At 41.6% G+C, this 21,594-nt stretch overlaps 1 protein-coding gene and 1 long non-coding RNA gene across 9 annotated transcripts in view; both read right to left on the bottom strand.

The window, feature by feature from the left end:
* Positions 1-21,594, bottom strand: part of taf2 (TAF2 RNA polymerase II, TATA box binding protein (TBP)-associated factor) — a 204,984-nt gene that overhangs the window by 179,035 nt on the left and 4,355 nt on the right. For 7 of the 8 annotated variants that reach the window (XM_077599565.1, XM_077599564.1, XM_077599562.1 and 4 more), the window contains exons 4-8: positions 15,398-15,452; positions 10,647-10,807; positions 9,310-9,428; positions 3,186-3,327; positions 1,252-1,483 (exon numbers count right to left, since the gene is read on the bottom strand). In XM_077599565.1, coding sequence (XP_077455691.1) covers positions 1,252-1,483; positions 3,186-3,327; positions 9,310-9,428; positions 10,647-10,807; positions 15,398-15,452 — 709 coding nt within the window. The remainder of the gene's footprint in view (positions 1-1,251; positions 1,484-3,185; positions 3,328-9,309; positions 9,429-10,646; positions 10,808-15,397; positions 15,453-21,594) is intronic. The other variant, XM_077599563.1, reaches the window with a different exon arrangement.
* On the bottom strand, positions 10,830-13,278 carry LOC144073598 (uncharacterized). The gene is made up of 3 exons (XR_013300122.1): positions 12,477-13,278; positions 12,266-12,356; positions 10,830-12,184 (listed from the first exon to the last, which is right to left on the bottom strand). It is a non-coding gene; the product is annotated as an uncharacterized LOC144073598 (long non-coding RNA).

Here is a 21,594-nt window from a genome sequence, read left to right as displayed (position 1 = left end):
ATATTTCTAAATACAAGTACGTACTACAATGTGCTGCCAATTTTTTATATTTTTTATTTTATCCTTGCGTTTAAAGTAGTAGCCATTTAGAGATCACGCAGAATAGTACGGGACAGAAGAAATAGAGAAAATAAAGTAGTAGTAACAGTAAGTACAGTGGTACCTCGACATACGATCGTAATCCGTTCCGAGACTGAGATCGTATGACGAGATTCTCGTAACTCGAGCGGACGTTTCCCATTGAAATGAATGGAAAACAAATTAATTCGTTCCAACCCTCTGAAAAAAACACCAAAAACAGGATATTGGATTGGAAAAAATGTTTTCTTTCTTCTAATTCGCCATCTATTAACAAAGTAACACATAACTAGTGGTTTAATAGTAATTAAAATGTGTTAAAATCTAACTAAAATTGGGCAGATTTCGCCGACGGGAGACAGAGACGTTTGGGGGTGTGGGGGGGGGTTGTTTTTTTTTCCTCGACAACGCACTCGTAAACGGAACAAACAAATTTAAATTAACTTGGATTAATATATACAGACACTCAAACGTACGTTTAATGTAACTTTACACAAAACTGAATTCTAGTTTTGTCTTAATCTTTTGTTACCTTTGTTTTCCGGGTTAGCGCCCTCACCCTCACGTTCATTATCGATGGACTGTTTGCTGCTGTATTGCCTTCAAAATATTCCCAAAATGATACACACAAATGTCCTCGCAATAGGATATTGCACGACCACTTGCCAATAAGAAATAGTCTTTAAAGAACGATCGCGGGAGCTCCTTTCCTTAGAAAGAATAACAGGAAATGCAATAGCTGAGCTTCCCACGTATTGATTGTGGGTAATGAAGTTTCATTCTGAGAAAGAGTGACATTGCCAAGGCCACCTGGCTTGGTCGCATCACGAAATTTTGTTCGCATCACGGGCGAATTATTCAATCGAAATTTCCGTCGTAAGACGAGAATATTGTATGAGGAGCGGTCGTATGACGAGGTACCACTGTACTTTCAATTGATTTCATGATTATTCACTTTTTTTCTCACTCACTTTGTACTCTCCGGGTGAATTGGAGGTGGTTTATACAAGACAAAATTTCAATAAATTTCACATTCCACTTATGGATGACCAAATGTAACTATTTTTTGTGACCTAAATATTTCATATGTAGAAGAATTTGTATGTTTCAGTAACACTGCATTTCAAAAGGAGTTGATACATGTTCTAAGAACAAAAACAGTCACAGACTCACCTCATGCATGTAGGGGTCAACAAGTATTTCAAAGGGGCCTACAGCTAGTGAGATGTTGGGAGCTGCAGTTGGGATCGGTAGGACATAATGGAAAGTTTTTTTCCTCATGTCATGCGTATAGATTGTCTCGACTAGATCACCACATGAGACTGCAACCATTGCGGAATCAGTAGTGAACTCTAACTTCCACGTACACAGCTCTGAATAGGAATCCACACAAGGAAACCAGAACCTAGAGAGAATGAAAAGAGATATTTAATTCTAATTAACAAAGAAAATTACACGTTAAAACAATAGTTATATATATATTTTTTTTATTTTTATTTTTTGTCATAAGGGAAGTAAGAATAATTAAGGCAAATCATTCATCAGAACTTGTAACTAGGATGATTCACAATGCACCTCTGTTACCAAATTCATCCGGTTTACAGTGCAGTTGAATCAAATGCTTAAGTAAGATGGCAGAAGCGTAGCAATGGTGTGAATTTCGAGGCATTTCAATTTGAAATTTGGTACTTTTCCAAAATGGTTGCTTAAAAAACAATTTTTTTGGCAATTTTTCGATTTCGAGAGTTTAGGGGGGTTGTCAGGAGTCCCGGAGTTTACGTTGCTTGTCCGGAGAAGTTGGCATCTCTGTACAGTATGTATGCACCGTATTTTCACACCTATAAAACGCACCGTCTGAAAGGGCGCAGTCTTAGTTGCGGGTATATTTTCAGTTTTTTGTCAATACAAAAGGCGCCTCTTCGGAATTGGCCCTAGCATGACACTAGTCTAGCGTATGTTATGGTAGCACCTAGCCACTAGCAGGTTATTTTTCCAAAGGCAGCACGAGCAAAATTAAGTTTGACGGTGCTTTATTGAGGTAAAAGGTACACACATCAATAGAAGTTAAAGCAGTTAAACATCTACAAAACCGTCAAACTCCTCATCCGTGTCTGACATAAAGAGTTCGACATGCTATGCTCCATCTAACTGTCAGTCAGAGTTGAGTATTCCGGGAACCTGATGCTATTGTGGAATATTGATGAGGCGCCTGTTAGTCTAGATAACACCTACTGTAGCACAAAGCAACATGTGTTAATGAGCAAGGGTCAGGCTGACCTTTAAGATACTAGACGGTGCCAAGGCGATGACAAAGTATGGCAGATGTCCTTCACGGTCTCACTATAATGTGCCTAGACGTCAGACGCAATTGTGAAGGGCGGCAGATGTCCTTCACTGTCCTGCTTAAAAGATGCTGAGATGTTCAATAAATTGGGTCTTTGTTCCTGTCTCACTGCTGTCCAAGTGTGCACTCTGTTCGAGCTTCAATAATGCCAGCGTTGGCGAAAGCTCGAACAACAGTGCTGGCCGACATTTAAGCCCAGTCATTCACAATTCATTGTAACTCGCGACATGCATCACTCCAAGCCTTACGCCATGCTGATTTTCCTCGCTGTTATTTTTGCATCAACAATTCATTCCAAATCGTTACGTAACTCGTGCGAGCGACGCTGCCTGCCCGTCTTTGTATTTGCAAAGCTGTTAAATTGTGTTCAATCCATGGCTTCAGTATATTTTTTAAGCGTTCACACCCATATTCTGTTGTCATTCACTTCAGGCATTTCCTCTGTATAGCTCTAATGTGCTGTGTCTTTGAGTATTAAGTGTTTTTGAGGCTTAAAAGCACTACGAGCACATGGAAGTCAGATGTCTTGATTGCAATAAGTCGTGCGCCGGAAAGAAATAAAACCAATCACTCAAGCGGTCAGGGCTATACAAAAATTGAACTTGGTGCACAAACAAGGCGCATCGACCAATTTAGAGAAAATTGTTTACTTTTAAGTGCGCCCTATAGGTGTGAAAATATGGTAAGTACGTACGTACGCACGCATGTACATACTTATGCATGTATGTGTGCATGCATAGTCACAACAAGTACTTAAAAATACCGTGTAGAGTTGTGATGTCCAAACGAGAACACGTGAGCACCCCTCTCTGCCATAGTGCCTTCCAAATCATGGACAACAAAGTGGAGACCCCCTTTTGGCTGGTCCAGGGAGAATTCAATGTAAACCTTTAAAAGATGAGACTCTGAAGACAAAAAATCCCCCCCCCCCAAAAAAAATATAAGCAAAATTCACAAAATGTTTAGAGGGTTATAGAACAATTCTGGCTAAACTTTCTCATGGAGCTCACTCACTTCCACATAAGTCCCAGCGATATACAATAATAATATTATACAATATATATAGCGACCTAGGCAATAAAATTATATTGATAATTATCCTCAAATAAGTTTTGTGAACAATAATATACTCACATACATCAAGTGCAGTTACACCCCCTGAATGCCACAAAGAACGGGGGAGCTGATGGGACGTGAACACTAGTTCTGGACCAACGTTCAGTAGACGAAGAAGATGGTAAGGAACAAAGAGCTATTTATAGCATGGGTAGCAATGAAACGGCTAAAACAAAGCATGAAAGCAAAAGGACAGAGGCAAAATGAGCGATTATGAGAGCCGACCCACTAAAACACGCGTCAAACCGATTCCGCAGAGGGACACAGTGCGTCCTGATCTTTGATCCAACCAATCCAGTGCCGACATTTTAACCAATCACGTGTCTTCTAAAATAAGTAGCAGCTGCCTTTAATTAACTGATTACACTTGCAAAAGGTATCCTCTTGTTGAGTTGGAATGAAAACCTGCACCCACTGCGGCCCTTTGAGGACCTGTTTGACACCCCTGCTCTAGAAGCTCTAAGAGTAGTCTCCGTCATTTTCTTTTCTTTTGCTCTTTAACTCGCTTGCTCCACCAGTCATCGACTTTTGCTCCTAGTCAGCTTCCTCGAAGGACAAAGGCTGTAATCTGCACAGAACTATTGACTGCATATTCGCAAATTTCACACCAGGCCTCAATGATGAGCATGAGGACGGTCAAACTTTTAGGATGTCTGACATTACCATGAAGCACGCAGCATTCCCACACATGAGCGTCAGGCGATCCTTGTAACCTTGAACCCTGGCACTTTCGGGTCATCTTTTCAGACCAACCATTCCATCTATTAATATGGGGAAAGTGAGATCCCTCCCCGATAAGATGGAACAGCTGTCAGTGCTTATCAGGCCGGAAACGGAATCGAGGAATTGTACTCTGCTACTTTTGATTCTTCAGCTCCAGACTACTGAGGAACTGTGCGGATAAGCTTGGAAGACTGCATATTTTCAACCTCGGTCAGTCTGCAGAAGTTCCCCAGCTTGTGGAAGACTTCCTGTGTGTGGTTCCAGTTTTATCCAACTCTACAACGTCTTTTCTTGTGTCTGTATCCGTTTTTGCTACTGCAACCAAGATGGCGCCGCTCAAGTGGCAGCCGGTAGCGGTAGCTCCATCCGCTCTTGCTCGTTTTGTGTTTTTGCTGCTTTTCTGTCTTAATGATTTGATTTAATGATTCTTAATGATCTCATATACTTTGCACTTTGTGCTTTTTGCTTTGTTGTTCTGCGGCCTTTGCGACTCGGCCCCACCTGTCACGTGGCTTGGTTTCTTTCCATCTTTTTATGTCTAAAATGCTTGTATCTTTCCCGTATCTGCATTTTCACCCTCTTGCTACTGTGACAATGAAATTCCACGAATACGGGATGAATATAGTTATCCAATCCAAGACGACGTCCTTTTCGGCAGTTTGTATTTTTCGGCGTGTCATTCTTCTATGGTATCCAATAGGTCTCATCAAATCTTCTGCTAATCCGAGATCAGGTCGCGGGGGCAGCAACTTCAGCCGGGAAGACCAGACCCTCTCCCCAGCCACTTCATCCAGCTCTTCCGGGAGGAACCCCAGCGCATCCAGGTCGGCCCCGTGGCCTCCTCCCGGTGGGGCATGCCCAGAACACCTCACCAGAGAGCCGTCCAGGAGACATCCTAATCAGATGCCTGAGCCAACTCATTTGACCGATCCAGAGGACCAGCGGCTCTACTCAAAGACCCTACCGGATGACTAAGCCTCTCACCTTATATCTAGGAGAGAGTGCTGACACCCTGCGGCTGAAGCTCATTTCAGATGCTTGTATCTGGGATCTTGATATTTCAGGCATGAATCACAGTTCGTGACCATCAATGAGGATGGGAACGTAGATGACCGGTTAATTGAGCTTTGCCTTGCTCCTCAGCTCCAGCTACACCACGACAGACCGATGCAGTCTGCGTCACTGCAGAAGCTGCAACGATCCGCCTGTCTATCTGCCGCTCCATTTTTCCCCTAACTTAGGGAAGGACTTAATCCCTGACCTGGAGAGGGCATGCCACCTATTTCCGAATGAGGACCGTGGTCTAAGATTTGGAGGCAGAGATTTGTTCTAGTGAGATTGGGAGATCTAGTTTGACGAAGCCAAAAAAAACACATCTGCAAAAAGCGGAGATGCAATACTGAGGACACCGAACCGGACGCCTTCAACACCACACCTGCGCCGAGATATTCTGTCAATAAAAGTTATTAAAAGATTCGGTTACATAGGGCAGCCCTTATGGATTAAAACTTCCACAGGAAGTGGATCGGACCTACTGCCGGCTACGGGGAACAGCCTCCGTCACCAGCCAAACAGGACTGGAAGATAACCAACCATTCTCTTGAACTACTGTATTTACTCAAAAAATGATGACTGAATCAAGGGTAAGGTGGCAGTGGCAGTAGCTCTGTCCACTCTTATTTGTTATTCGTGTTTTACAGCGCTTCTATCTTTTTTAAAATTACATTTTAATATTTATTAATACATTCCTTATTACTTTACTTTGTACTTTATACTTTTTACTTTAATGTTTTTACAACTTTCTTTGTTCTGTTAGCCTGGCTTCTTTCTGCCACTTCTTTTTTGGAACCATCAGCCATGTTTACGCTGTCCTACACATGAGACTAGCTGTTACAATACGCAGCAGAAGGAGCAACACCTCAATCCCGCTGGAAATTCGGAGCTGGACAAAAGTGCCGGGAGAAGAAGCAACGCTTCTGCCCAACCATTCCATCATGGGATAAGATGGAAAAGCTGTCGGCGCTTAGCAGGCCGGAAGTGGAGTCCTGCTCTGCTGCTGTTGTCTTTAGCTCCAGACTACTGAGGAACTGTGAGGATAAGCTTGGAAGAGTGCATATTTTCAACCTCGGTCACAGTCTGTAGAAGTTCCCCATCTTGTGGAAGACTTCCTGTGTGTGGTTCCAGTTTTTGTCCAACTTTACAACGTCTTTTTGAGTCTGTATCCATTTTAGCTACCGCAACCAAGATGGCACGTTCAAGTGACAGCCGGCGGCGGTAGCTCCGGCCACTCTGCTCGTTTTGTGTTTTTGCTGCTTTTCTGTCTTAATGATTTGATTTGGTGATTCTTAATGATCCAATTTACTTTGATTTGCTTTTTCTTTGTTATTCTGTCTAATCCACCAAAAAAGCAGATCTGCCAAGAATTAGAAGCTGCTGGAACACAGGTGTCAGTGTCCACAGTCAAGCGTGTTTTGCATCTCCATGGACTGAGAGGCTGCCGTGAAAGAAGGAAGCCCTTGCTCGGAAAGCGGCACGATAAGGCTTGACTGAAGTTTGCTGCTGATCACATGGACAAAGATAAGATCGAGCTATTTGGCCACAATGCCCTGCAATATGTTTGGAGGAGAAAAGGTGAGGCCTTTAACCCCAAGTACACCATGCCTACCGTTAAGCACGGTGGTGGTAGTATTATGCTGTGAGGCTGTTTTGCTGGCAATGGAACTGGCGCTTTACAGAGAGTCAATGGGATAATGAAGCAGGATTCAAATTCTTCAAGATAACCTAAAGTCATCAGCCCAAAGATTGGGTCTTGGGCGCAGTTGGGTGTTCCAACAGGACAATGACCCCAAACACATCAAAAGTGGTAATGGAATGGCTAAATCAGGCTAGAAATAAGGTTTTCGAATGGCCTTCCCAAAGTCCTGACTTAAACCCCATTGAGAACTTGTGGACAATGCTGAAGAAACAAGTCCATGTCAGAAAGCCATCAAATTTAACTGAACTGCACCAATTCTGTCAAGAGGAGTGGTCAAAGATTCAACCAGAAGCTTGTGGATGGCTACCAGAAGCGCCTAATTGAAGTGAAAATGGCCAAGGGACATGTTACCAAATATTAGCGCTGCTGTATGTATATTTTTGACCCAGCAGATTTGATCACTTTTTTCTGTTCACCCATAATAGTCATAAAAGAACCAAACTTCATGAATGTTTTTTGTGACAAAGAAGTATCTGTTCCAATCACTCTATCAGAGAAAAATCTGAGTTGTAGAAATAACTGGAAACTCAAGAAAGCCATGACATTGTTCTTCACAAGTGTATGTAAACTTTTGACCACCACTGTATGTGTGTGTGTGTGTGTGTGTGTATATGTATATGTATGTACAGACGCTCCCCTACTTACGAACAACGGTACAGACGAACATGTCTGCAAATTGCGTTTATGTCGAAAAATGTTCGTAAGATCGATTTTGTATTTTTTTCCGAGTAGTGCTTCTTTCCCCCGCTAATACCGATGCCTGGCGCTGTGAGAGCTCAGCTCACCCAGCATCTACCTTCTTCTGTCCAATTCGTTGCAATGCGGAAGTGCGTGAACGTATCTCCAGTGCGCAAAGAACCTTTTTCATTTGTATCATTAAATATCTCGTGCATCCATTATTGAATATGGTTGGTAAAAAGTGAACGTTTTCTATTGAGGGAGGTGCAAGAAAGAGGCAAGCCATTTCATTTGAAACGAGTGGCAATAATAACGAAGCTTGATGCGCGTGAGAGTGGTGAGTGTTGCACGGGCATACAACTTGAATCGTTCGACCGTCAGTACCATTTATAAACAGAAAGATCGAGCAGCAGGACCCAAATATTGAACGTTGCACAAAGTTTGCAAATCAATTGAATGATGCCATACAGTGCTACCGCATCATTTATAATGAAAAAAAAAGAAGAAAACTGTGCAATCGTCGTTAGATCGCTTCTTTCGGCCAGTTTCTAACACATAAATCTCTCTCTCTCTCTCTCTCTATACAGTACTGTACATATTCTCTCCATTTTATTAAATGTTTTTTTCAGTACAAACCAATGCGTGTTACTTATACAAGCCTTAAACATACAAATGCACTTATATAAACCTTCAATATACTTATATAGGCCTTAAACATAAATTATAATACAAAATATAGCACTGAATCAACTTACAAACAAATTCAACTTATGAACAATCGCTCGGAACCTAACTCGTTCGTAAGTAGGGGAGCATATGTATATGTATTTATATATACACGCTCGCACGCACACACACACACATACACACACACACACATACATACATACACACATACATACACATACATATACATTCTACATGTTCAGTTTAAAACGGGCAGGGCAAGTTGAGCGGACAGACGTATGTGCATTGGTCATTTCAAAAGGATAAAATATTGTACTGTCCCACTGCAGATTTAGCAAAGCACTTCCCCTTCAGGATTGTATTCTGGTCCAGATGGTTCAAATATGCATTACTGTGCTGGCAACAAGTGCCTGCAGCCCGAACGCACCCACTGAATCGCAGCAAAGACAGGACAAGCCAATTTTGAGTAATTCCGTAATTTTTCATGTATTTAAATTTGTTAGGTTTGTTACACTCCAGCACCCTCCGTGACCCTAATGAGGATAAAGCAGTTCAGAAAATGAGATGAGGTTTGTTACAACAGTCTTTACTTACACCCAATACAACAATTTACCGTATTTACATGACTATAAGTGGCACTTTTTCTTCAGTTTTTGGCTGGGCCTCTGATTACGTTTTTTTTTCTCTCTGACAACTAACAGGATGTTAGGTTTTTTAGGCTACAGTTATCTGAAGTGTTATGTTACCAGATGCTATTTAGGAATAGATCACTTAATTGTATCTGTGAGTACTTCCGGGTATCATTATTGCCACAGGATGTTACCCTTCAGAACTTAAAAAATGATTTGTGAAAAGACTTTTTCCATTTACACGAAAAAGCATCTAAACAATTATTACTGATACAACGGTTTTATGTGGATTGCCTCACCATCCCCTTGTTTCCATAGTTCAGAAGGAACTTTGATGACCAACTCCCCATGTCCAGCATCAGGGTCTACCGCACTCACTGCAGCCGTATAAGCACTGGAGAAGTAATTCAGGTTCCTTCTGTGGAAATAGTAGAGTAGACATTATACCTGTCAACCTTTTAAAAAAGTATGATTTTTTACACGCACGCACGCACGCCCGCCCGCCCGCCAGTCCAAATTTGAAACTTAAGGTGTGGACGAATAAATATGCTGCGCTGCGAAATCGGGATTTTGGGAGCACTCAGGGGAAACCAAATTTGAAGAAGATAAGCTTGGATGGTCTGCTATTTGAGTCATGGGAAGTCTCATGTCTCAACAAGGGGGTGTTGGGTTGAGTGCAGCGCCACTAGAAAACTTTTGGGTTAATTTGTTTTCTAAACATAAAATCTTTTGAAGGGATTGATTGATCTGTGCTCAACATAATCCCCACGGCAATACATGACCAAGGCGTGGTCAATCCTCAAAATCAATATAGCCACTTCAAAGACTCCATATGGATATTGTCAAATTAAATAACGATGAGGGGAAGAAGTATTGTCTAATTATTGTAGAAGTTTTCTTCAAATGGGTTTAAATTTTGCTACAAATTTTATTTGGCACACCATACAAATTGCCATTATTCCCTACGCAACGGGAATTCGATGACGAGGCAAATTGAAGTTGAAAATCTTTAAAGAAATGCATCAAATTTAGGTTAGCAGAAGAAGATTGTGCTTCGCAACAGGAAATGGACAGTGGTGCCAGGAGACTGCGTGCCCATCTGAACCAAACAACCAAATTAGTGGACCCATGTCAAGCGCAACTAGGCCAACATAGCCAACATTTCTCTGTAGTGCCACCTACATTAGTTTAACAAACCCTTATCCCAGTGTGTTTGACATGAGGCTACAACAATGGGGAGGTATCTTCATAAGAAACAAAAATAGAAACAATTTCTTAAAACAGAGTCAATTCAGACTGGAAATAAAAATACAGTCTGATGTTAAACTTCCTCCTGACTGAGTATCGTTTAACACTTGAACAATGCAAAAGTGAGCAGGCATTTAACAGCATAGTATGCAGAAAAATGATCGGTGGGAGAAGCAGTATATACGTATACACAGGTGGCATTTCATATAATGGTACAATGAGATGTTTGTTTGTCACAATTATTAAACAATTTGAGGAACTCTGTTCCTAACCTTAACTAAGATTTTTTTTACTTGGCTATAATATATCCTTCACAAGATCAACGCCGGCTGAAAAAACAATGAGCAACCAAAATCACAAAAGTTAATGAATGACATACTGCACTTACTGCTTTGACTCATTGTGGCACACTTCCAAAGTGGGATCATTATAAATGAAAGGAGCTTCAAGATCATTTATTCGGACCCTGTAGATTCTGCACTGTTTACTGTTCAACTTGATTCTGTTGAGATTGGCTACTGTCGGGACGACAGTCAGCTCAACATAGCCCTGGATGACAAAAAAAGACTAAATCAGAAACAATAACATTTGTTACTTTTCATCATCAGATATCAATTCATAAATCGATACAAGTGTAGAGCAGGATCTTTGCTGACACATTTCTGGCGAATGCACAATAGGTTGCGTAGCACATCCCAAACAATGGCAGGCAATGTGCGAGCAAAAATTCCAATGTAATATGGGGATGTATGTAACTGATCAAAATTGAATCGTAATTGATCGTTAATCGGCCCCAATCGCCTAATTTTAAGGGGATCAGAATTGGGTAAAAAAAAAAAGTTTTTGTAAATGTTTTGCTCTGGCAGTAAGAGTTAATCCAGAAGCATAATACAAAAATTAATAAACATATAGGCTATTTTTACACTATTGAGTTGATGTACAGGTAGGTGTTTTTCCTGCTTGGCATTGCTGCCTGTCGCACCTCCTCCGGTGCCCACGGGTCAGCTACAGGGGAAATTAATTTTTGGGGATTTCCAGACTTTAGGGAGGTTGTCAGGAGTCTTTGCACTACTTGTCCGGGTAAACTTCGGAACTTCCAGAGAAGTTGGCAGCTCTGTGCAGTGGTACCTCGAGATACGAGCTTAATGCGTTCTGGGACTGAGCTCGTATGTCGATTTTCTCTTAACTCAAACGAATGTTTCCAATAGAAATGAACTAAAAACAAATTAATTCGTTCCAAACCTCTGAAAAAACACCAAAAACAGGATAATGGAGTGAAAAACATTTTTATTTGTTCTATTTCGCCATCCATTAACAAAGTAACAAATAACTAGTGGTTTAATAGCACTAAAATGTGTTTAACATTATTAAAATTAGACGGATTTCGTGGAGGGGAGAGAGATGGACAGAGGGGGGGGGTCTTTTTGCACGGCAATGTGCTCGTAACATAACAAACAAATTTAAATGAACTTGGATTACAATGCAGACACTTAAAAATAAGTTTGATTTTGGATGGGAACCCATTGACTAAAATTTAGCTGGTGTGAACACGGCTTAACACAGAGCCATCCAAGCCCAGTCTCACTGTACCACAGTTAATGTCCAAACCGTAAATCCAAAATGAAAGCTAATATTGAACTGTGCTATTATTCAAAATGTCGTGACCTGTTACAAATCCCTCAAAACGTAAATGCATTTCCTGCATCCAATATTTGATTAAGAAATTGTCCTGGTAACATAACGGGCTGCTTTACTTCCACTTGAAGCCTCTCTTTTGACTGCCGTTTGTCATCCCTCGTTCTCGTTCTCCTTCTCTTCCTCCTCTTCCTCCCCCTCTTCCACCGGTCTCTGCATTACTGTCGATCAAAACAGCTAAAGAAGATCGAGGCAAGGAAGGCTACCGGTCCAGACGGCCTCAGCTCCAGACTACTGAGAGAATGTGGATCAGCTTGGCAAAGTGATTCTGCATATTTTCAACCTCAGCCTCAGTCTGCAGAAGGTCCCCACCTTGTGGAAAACTTCCTGTGTGGTCCCAGTTCCTAAGACTGCGTACCCCAGGGAGCCAAACCACTTCAGGCCGGTAGCATTAACCTCTCACCTGATCAAGACATTGGAGAGAATCATCCTCAATCACCTCAGCCCCCTGATGAATGTAGAGCTGGACCCTCTGCAGTTCGCCTATCGTCCAGGCATTGGTGTGGAAGATGCTACCACCTACCTGATGCACAGGTCTCTTTCACACCTGGAGAACACGGGAAGCACGCTGAGAATGATGTTTTTTGACCTCTCCAGTGCGTTCAACACCATTCAGCCGGTCCTGCTGAGAGGGAAACTGGAAGAGGCTGGAGTAAGGAACCACCTAGCCGCATGGATTATCGACTTCCTCACTGACAGACCACAATATGTGAGACTCCAGGACTGTACGTCTGATTTGGTAGCTTGCAGCACGGGGGCCCACAAGGCACAGTGCTCTCCCCACTCGTCCAGGCATTGGTGTGGAAGATGCTACCACCTACCTGATGCACAGGTCTCTTTCACACCTGGAGAACACGGGAAGCACGCTGAGAATGATGTTTTTTGACCTCTCTAGTGCGTTCAACACCATTCAACCGGTCCTGCTGAGAGGGAAACTGGAAGAGGCTGGAGTAAGGAACCACCTAGCCGCATGGATTATCGACTTCCTCACTGACAGACCACAATATGTGAGACTCCAGGACTGTACGTCTGATGTGGTAGCTTGCAGCACGGGAGCCCACAAGGCACAGTGCTCTCCCCACTCCTCTTCTCCCTCTACACATCAGACTTCAAACATAATACAGACACCTGCCACCTCCAGAAGTTCTCTGACGACACCACTATTGTTGGACGAGTGACGGACGGGAACGACCTGGAGTACAGGGGAGTCATCACAGCCTTTGTTGACTGGTGTAGGCAAAACCACCTCTATATCAACACCAGTAAGACAAAGTAAATGGTCATCGATTTTCGGAGGAATCCTCAACAGACCACTCAGGTGAACATCCAGGGTACAGACATTGAAATCGTGGAGAATTTTAAGTACCTGGGTGTTCACAGCAACCACAAACTAGACTGGTCCACAAACATAGATGCCCTGTACAAAAGGGGCCAGAGCCGCCTCTACCTACTGAGGAGTCTACGGTCCTTTGGAGTGTGCAGGAAACTGCTGAGGACTTTTTACGACACTGCGGTGGCATCTACAGTGTTTTATGCAGTGCTCTGTTCGGGATGCGGGAGCACGGAGAGAGACAGGAACAGGCTGAATAAGCTGGTCAGGAGGGCCAGCTCTGTTCTGGGCTGTCCTTTGGACTCGGTGGAGGAAGTGGGAGAGCGGAGAATGCTGACTAGGATGATGTCCATCATGGACAGCACCTCCCACCCCCTGCATGAGTCTGTGGAGTCCCTCCGAAGCTCCTTTAGCAATAGACTGCGGCACCCTCATTGCAGGAAGGAGCGCTTCCGCAGATCCTTCCTCCCATCAGCTGTCAGGCTCTTTAACAAAAAAAATGTCTGAGTGTTAAGACCTACCGTATTCATGCATGTGCATTTATGTGTATCTATGTATGTGTGCTAATATACGTATGTGTATGTATGTATGTATGTGTATATATATATATATATATATATATATATATATATATATATATATATATATATGTGTATATATATATACTTCAGAGACAAGCTTATTTATTTATATATTTATTCATGTATTTATTTATTAACTTACTTATTACCTATCTATTTATGTCTAAAATGCCTTTCCTATTCCTGCATCCTCACCCTATTGCTACTGTGACAACAAAATTTCCCGAATACGGGATGAATAAAGTCTTCCAATCCAATCACCGAGTTTTTTATTTAAATTATTGGTGCAAAATAAAATAAGCGGAAAAAAACAGAAGATAAAAAGTGTCGTGCGGTTGACTGATATTGCAACGCAATACAGCCGGCCTTAAACCACCGACTAGCATCGCTACGCGAAGGAAGCATTAAAAGAGACGACTACTTGGCATGGCCTCTCTGTACTGAACGACGAGATGGTGAGACTGTTAGCCCTTTGGAGTTCATTTTAATACATTTACAAATAATTTTATTTTCTTTCATTTTTGTCTGTTTCTCATCTTTCATACAAAAGTAGGACACTGGTTATTTTTAAAGGGTTAAGTTGGTAGTTAGTTACTTTTAGAGGATCGTGGAATGTAATATAGAATTTACATCTAAAGAACTGCTGTATTTATGCAAAGAAATCCAAGTTACGAATAAAGTTCTAGAACCAAATACAGTAATCCCTCGAATATTGTGGTTAATGTGGACCAGACATGGCCACGATAATCGAAAAACTGCGAAGTAGGGTCACCCCCTATTAAAAAAAAAAAACATAAAAAAATAAATATTTTTTTCTTCTTCAGTGCTGAATTCTAGTAGCAAGTGTGGCTTCTGTTTACGAGTTTCAGCGTGGATTTTCACTTTATGAACTTTAAAAAAATTAAGAAAAATATTAATTTGTTTTTCTTCAGTGCCGAATCCTGGTAGCTAGCGGAAGACGGGAGTTGCTTTCGCTTGTGAGTTTTAGCGTGGATTTTCATTTTTACGAACTTAAAATAATAATAATAAAAAAAATACAATTTTTAATTCCCCAGAAAAAAATCTGCAATGTAGTGAAGCCACGAAAGTTGAACCGCAAAATCACTGATTATTGTAATCCCATAAATAAAGGTATGACTGTACATGTTTGTATTGTCTTGTATAGAATACAAACAAGGTGTTTTTAGCGTGTCGGCCCCACAGTTCTGGGATTGAGGGTTCGGTCCCAAGTCCGAACCTTTCTGTGTTGAGTTTGCAAGTTCTCTTTGGGCTTGCGTGGGTTTTCTCTACATATTCTAATTCCCTCCTACATCCCAAAAACATGCAGAGAAGGCTAGTTGGACACTCAAAATTGCCCTATCGGTATGAATGAGCGTGCGTGTGAATGATTGTCCGTCTCCTTGTGCCCTGCGATTGTCTGGCAACAATTTCAGAGTGTCCCATAGTTGGCTTGGCTAGGCTTCGGCACCCCATATCCTTGTGAGGATCAGCAGTACAGAAAATGAATGAACAATTCAAAAAATATATACTCACAATAACAGATTTTCTCAGGAAGTTGATATTGTTGATACACACCACCTGGTGGGTCGTAAAAACAAAAAAAAAAGGATGAGTACAAATAGTGAAACATACAGATATAGGCATGAATGCAAATTGAATTGAATGCTTTTATTGTCATTATACAAGTATGATTAGATTTAAGTCATTTGTAGTAATGATTGTACGTATGTGTGTCTGTGTGTGTCTGTCTGTGAGTGTGTGTGTGTGTATGTGCGTGTGTGTATGTGCGTATGTGTGCGTGTGCGCGCGCATGTGTATATCAGTGGCGGGCCGTCAGGGCCTTCAAGACCTTATCTGCTGGCCTAAGAAATATCTGAATCATTATATTTTGTCCATCAATACTTATTATTCCAAATGGTCTGTTAGCTTCCTTTCATTGCTTTTCCCCCTGGTTGCACTGCTTCCAGATGTGTGTTTTCATATTGAAGCATTTAACCAATCACATTTCAGCCATTATTTGTTGCCAGATCAGATCTGCCTCAAAGCCTTCACAATCAGTTCTTGCGGGCTCTGCTGCATTAAACTAGACTGTTGCTTTTAACCAATCAGATTTCGAGTTGGCAACCCCACAATGATTTTTCATAGGCGTTAGCATTTTGCTGGCTGGGACATGTCATTGCTTTCACAAACTATGATTGGCTAGTAGGTGGGCCAAAGCAGTACCCGAGGCAGCCGAGATCGCAAACTCCACCCACTATGGCCGACAGAAGCAAAAACAAATGGATTCTGTTTGCTCACAAAGCTATTTTCCAGACGGATTTTTCCAGAAAAAAATGGACATCATTAAGAAAGGGCGGTCAACTCCGAAGCTAGCAAGCCTGTTACAGCCGGGAAAATGGTGTGTGCCCACACTTTCAGCGCGCTAACTTAGCTCCACAAGCAAATAGTATATTGTTGTGTTGATTTAATGCGGTTTTCAAAACGGACTATGCCGGAAATATGACAGGACAGGCTCGACTTTCATCATTAGCTTCGATGGCGATAGGAAAGAAGGAAGAAAGAAAGGAGGATGGATATTGTGTAAAAAGGATTTTTGGTGAGTAAAATATGGCTATATTCCTAAATAATATTTCAATTGTGGGCCAAGTTCTGATATCTGAAAAGCTCCAGTGTTTGTATTTAATCACAAAATGCTGCTAGGAAGTGGATTTTACCCCCGTTTAATTTTTGGCGTTTCACCATTGACGTCCATCGCTGTCTTTTCCCGGGAAAAATCACCCCCCTGGCCTGGTTGTAATGTCTCAAAAGCTCCAGTATTTGTATTCAATCAATAAATGATGCTAGGAAGTGGATTTTACCTAATTTTAGTGCATTTTTTGTCATTTCACGTATGGACGTATCGACGTTCATCGCTGTCTTTTAACCAGAGAAATGATACTCCGGGCCCGGTTCTGATGTCTAAAAAGCTCCAGTATTTGTATTTAATCAATAAATGCTGTTTTCGGCTGGATTTTACCCCATTTCGGGCAATGTTTGCCCGTATGCCATTGATGTTCATCGCTGTCTTTTCCCGGGAAAATCACCCCCTGGCCTGGTTTTAATGTCTGAAAAACTCCAGTATTTGTATTTAATCATGAAATGCTGCTAGGAAGTGGATTTTACCCCATTTTTGTGCATTAATGTATTGATTATTTTTTGTGTCGCAGCTGTAGCTGCAGTAGAGGTTTTATAGCCATAAAATAGTTTTTGAGGGTTGGATTGATACGTTGAAGGCGCTACCAGAAAATACACCGCCCGCCACTGGTGTATATGTACATGTCTATGTATATGCCTATGTCTATGTACAGTAATACCTTGACATGAGTCCCGACATATGAGCAATTTGAGATACGAGTAAAATTTTGAGCAATATTTACCTTGAGATACGAGAGAAATTTTGATATACGAGCATACAGCCTACGCCTATGAGAACATCATCTCGTCGCAACTCCCTCGTGTAAATGTCTCTACGAGCACTAGGCGGAGCGTTGCATTTTTTCTGTTTTTTTTTTTCGGTAAAGGAATATAACAGTTTGAGCTTAAAGTAGTTCATTAGATGTTGCTACATCCTGTGTGAGTTTGTGAGACTGTGGGGGAGCACAGGATGCCATGGGGGATGCAAGCGTGGAATGTTTGGAGATGCCGTGGGGGGTTTGCAACAGTGGAATGCCGTGGGGGGTTTGCACCAGTGGGATGTTTTACAGATGCTGAGGCGGGAAGACTACAACTGGGCGGAACCGGCGGGAGATTCTGCAGGGGAATAAAGACCAATGAGCAAGCTAAAGTTAACTGCAGTATACACATAGCCAATAGAATAATGCCAGGATGCCTTTGTTGTTGTGTTATTTGCATATTGTGTAGTATAATTCATTTGCTGGGCAACTCAGTAGTACTACGTCGACTGGTGGCAACAGAGACGTATAGAGCTGTGCTGAGAGGGACCTGATACCCAGTCGTATGTATTAGATTTGTGTGTTAGGAATAAATCCACTCGTGTGTGAAACTGCTAGCTTCCTGATACCTTTCTATTGCAGAACGAGCGCGCAAATTGTTGGATGAGTGGCAGTTGGGTAAGGTCACAAATTGGAGTCAGATTACTAACTTAACTTTAATATAATTATAGAGAAAATTCCCAACACTGGTTAGTCAGTGCAGAATAGTGCTTGCTCGCCAATACGAGAGGAGTATACTACTTCTCGTTGGCAATGTGGTCGTGCGTTATCCTCTTGTGAGGACATTTGTGTGCATAATTTTCGGAATATTTTGAAGGGAAGACAAAAGCAAACAACCCTCGATAGGTTCCTTTTAAAAACTGCAACTGAAAGTCAGGGTGGAAGTGGGGCAAATAGAGCCAACCCGGCAAAAGAAAGGTATAAAAATATAAAACAAAATTAGAAGTAAGTTTAGTGTAAGGTTAGATTAAATTTATTTTTAAGTAATCCAAGTTCATTTAAATTTGTTTATGTTATGTTACGAGCGCGTTGCCGTGCAAAAAGTCTCTCTCTCTCTCTGTCCCTCTCGCCCCCCTCTGCAAAATCCGTCTAATTTTAGTACTATTAAACATCATAACCAATCAATCAATCAAAAGCCTTTATTGTCATCATACACAGCTGCGTATAACAAAATTGGTGGTGCTACTCCACAAAGTGCATTTTCCCAGAAAAAAAAAACATAAATAGTAATATAAAAGTATAAAAAAGTCACATCCCGGCTAGCTAAATTCTAAAATATTGCAGTCTAAGATATTGCACATTGTTACTGCACAGAAGGCATTGTGTATTGTGCTAACGCAAGTTCAGAGTCCTGATGGCTGTGGGGAAAAAACTGTCCTTAAGTCTATTTGTCCGTGCTTTGTCAGACCTGTAGTGTCTGCCAGAGGGGAGCAGCTGGAACAGGTTGTGACCAGGGTGGTATTGGTCCCTGACAATGTTCCTGGCTTTGCTGAGGTAGCGAGGGCTGGCAACCCCATATGTGCATTCACCGAACCCCACCAGTTTCATATGCGCATTCACCGAACACTACTTTACTGTAAAATAAAATATGATGAATTTCAAATTCAAGATATATAAATTCCTCGCAACCCTAATTGGCCAGGCAATGTTATGTGATCATCTGCAGCTAGTAATGGTCAAGCGCGCATGTTATCGTGAATAGTCATGATGAGTCGATGTGTCTTGACCTCCGTGGCAGAGGCGCCACCGAACCCAGGTTAAGAACCACTGCACTAGTTATTTGTTACTCTGTTAATAGCCGGTGAATTAGAACAAATAATGTTTTTCCATTCCAATATCCTGTTTTTTGGTGTTTTTTCAGAAGGTTGGAACAAATTAATTTGTTTTTAGTTAATTTCTATGGGAAACGTTGATTTGAGATACGAGTAAATCGACATACGAGCTCAGTCTCAGAACGCATTAAGTTGGTATCTCAAGTTTATGTATACATGGCAAGGCATCTGGGATGTTTGTTTTGCCCCAGTGGACATCTTATTGTGGCCGAATCGTGAAATGCATGATTTGGCCGAGAAAAATATTTTTGATTAAAGCTCAACATTTGTTGAGCGCAGTGGTGTGCCGTCAGGGACTTCAAGGCATTCTCTGCTGGCCTAAGAAATATCTGAATCACAGACTGATGTTAATTATCTTTTGTCCATGAATACTGATTATTATTAATAGATTATTCCAAATTGTCTCTTAGCTTCCTTTCATTGCTGTTCCCCCTGGTTGCACTGCTTCCAGATGTGTTTTCATATTGAAGCATTTAACCAATCACATTTCAGCCATTATTTGTTGCCAGGGTCAGAAATCTGCCTCAAGGCCTTCACAATCAGTTCTGCAGGCTCTGCTGCATTAAACAAGCGTCGAGAAGACTGTTGCTTTAACCATTCAGATTTCGAGTTGGCAACACCGCAATGCCTTGTTGCAGGCGTAGGGATACGTCATTGCCTTCTCACAGGCGTAGGGATACGTCAATGCCTTCTCGCAGACGTAGGGATAAGTCATCGCTTTCACCAACTATGATTGGCTAGTGATTAGCCAGAGCTACCAAACTGTATCTGGAGCGAGCTGCACAAGCAAATATATTGTTGTGTTGATTTAAAGCCATTTTCAAGACGGACTATGCCAGAAATACAACAGGACAGGCTCGACTTTCAGCATTAGCTTCGATAGCGATAGAAAAGAAGGAAGAAAGAAAGGAGGATGGATATTGTGTCCAGTTAAAAAGGATTTTTGGTGGGTAAAATATGGCTATATTCCTAAATAATATTTCAATTGTATGAGGTTATTATTGATGATTTTTTGTGTCGCAGCTGTAGCTGCAGTAGAGGTTTTATAGCCATAAAATAGTTTTTGAGGGTTGGATTGATTCCGATAGCTGAAAGCGCAAGTAGAAAATGCACAGACCGCCACTGGTTGAGCGGAATGGATCAAATTGTTTGGGTCGAATCGGTTTGCACTGTGTACATTGGGAGGTTTCGGTCGGTGGTGCTTCGTTTGCTTGCAGTGCACGTTTTGAGTGGTTGTTGCCGGGCTGTGCTTTTCGGGCACGCCATTTGGCAAAGAGTGTTGATTTTGATGGGGCTCAGTGATTGAACCGTGGAATGGTTCCGGGTGCTTCGGTTACGTGGTTTACATTGGGCTGTACTGAATAGATTTTAAGATTTTGGGTATGGCCTTTTGTTTGTTGTCGGTACGCGTCTTGTGTTGTTGTGTCCAAATCGCGTGTTTCAGGCGCTGAGGGGCGCTTACTGGCCGTGTTTTTTTTTTTTTTAATTAAGGCTCGGAGGTTGTTTTGCGTAGCGGTTCAGAGTACTTTGGGTCCTTGGATCGAATAGGTTTGCATGGAGGGGTTTCGATCTGTGGTACTTCGTTTGTTTGCAGTGCGCGTTTCAAGTGGTTGTGGCTGGGCTATGATTTTGAGGTACTCAGGGGCGCAATTTGGGCGAGTGCGTTGATTTTGATGAGCGCTCAGTGTGGTTAGACCGTTAGGTTAAGGGGCACAACACCTGTGACCCTAAGTTGCCTGCTGACGATGCGGAAGGATTTCCATAAAAGTTTGCAGCCCAAGAAAGATCATCTCTTAAAGGATTCTGTAATAAAGTGTTTCATCAGTTTTAGTAGTTCCGAACAGGTTCGGCTTGTGGCAAAACATCTTGGATGTTTACTTTACCCTTCATAAAAATAAAAACACGTCAAAATTACTGCAGGTTTTATTATTCATTAATTTCAGTGTAATGAGGGAGAACAACAAAAATACTTTTTAAAATCACCATAGTTTATATTCTCTTTTAAAGTAAGGAAACAGTTAGATTCTTAATTAAATTGAGAAAATTTATTTGGTGATTCACAGAAGTTTGAAGTTTCAAATTTGGAGGAAAAGAGATGCGATAGTTATCGTGATAGTAGTTTGAATGACTTTTCAATACTAGTGTAAAGATTAAAAAAATGTATTTCTACCTCATCTCAACAGGGGTTGACAAGACAATTAGAAACACCTGGTCACACGAGGGAATGTGAGCAGGAAAGACGCTCAAAATCAGAAAAAAATAAAATTCTCCATTTCCGTTCAAATTTTGATCTGTTCAAAATCTGGGACGCTCGAAAACCGAGGCTCCACAGTACTTATCAAACTCCCTCTGGAACGAATTAATTTTGTAAGTAGAGGTACCAGTATACATGTTACTTACATCTCTC

The sequence above is a fragment of the Stigmatopora argus genome, chromosome 4, assembly GCF_051989625.1.
Source record: "Stigmatopora argus isolate UIUO_Sarg chromosome 4, RoL_Sarg_1.0, whole genome shotgun sequence".
Lineage (NCBI taxonomy): Eukaryota > Metazoa > Chordata > Actinopteri > Syngnathiformes > Syngnathidae > Stigmatopora > Stigmatopora argus.
Note: the sequence above shows the minus strand (reverse complement) of the source record. Positions and strands in the feature narration are given on the sequence as shown.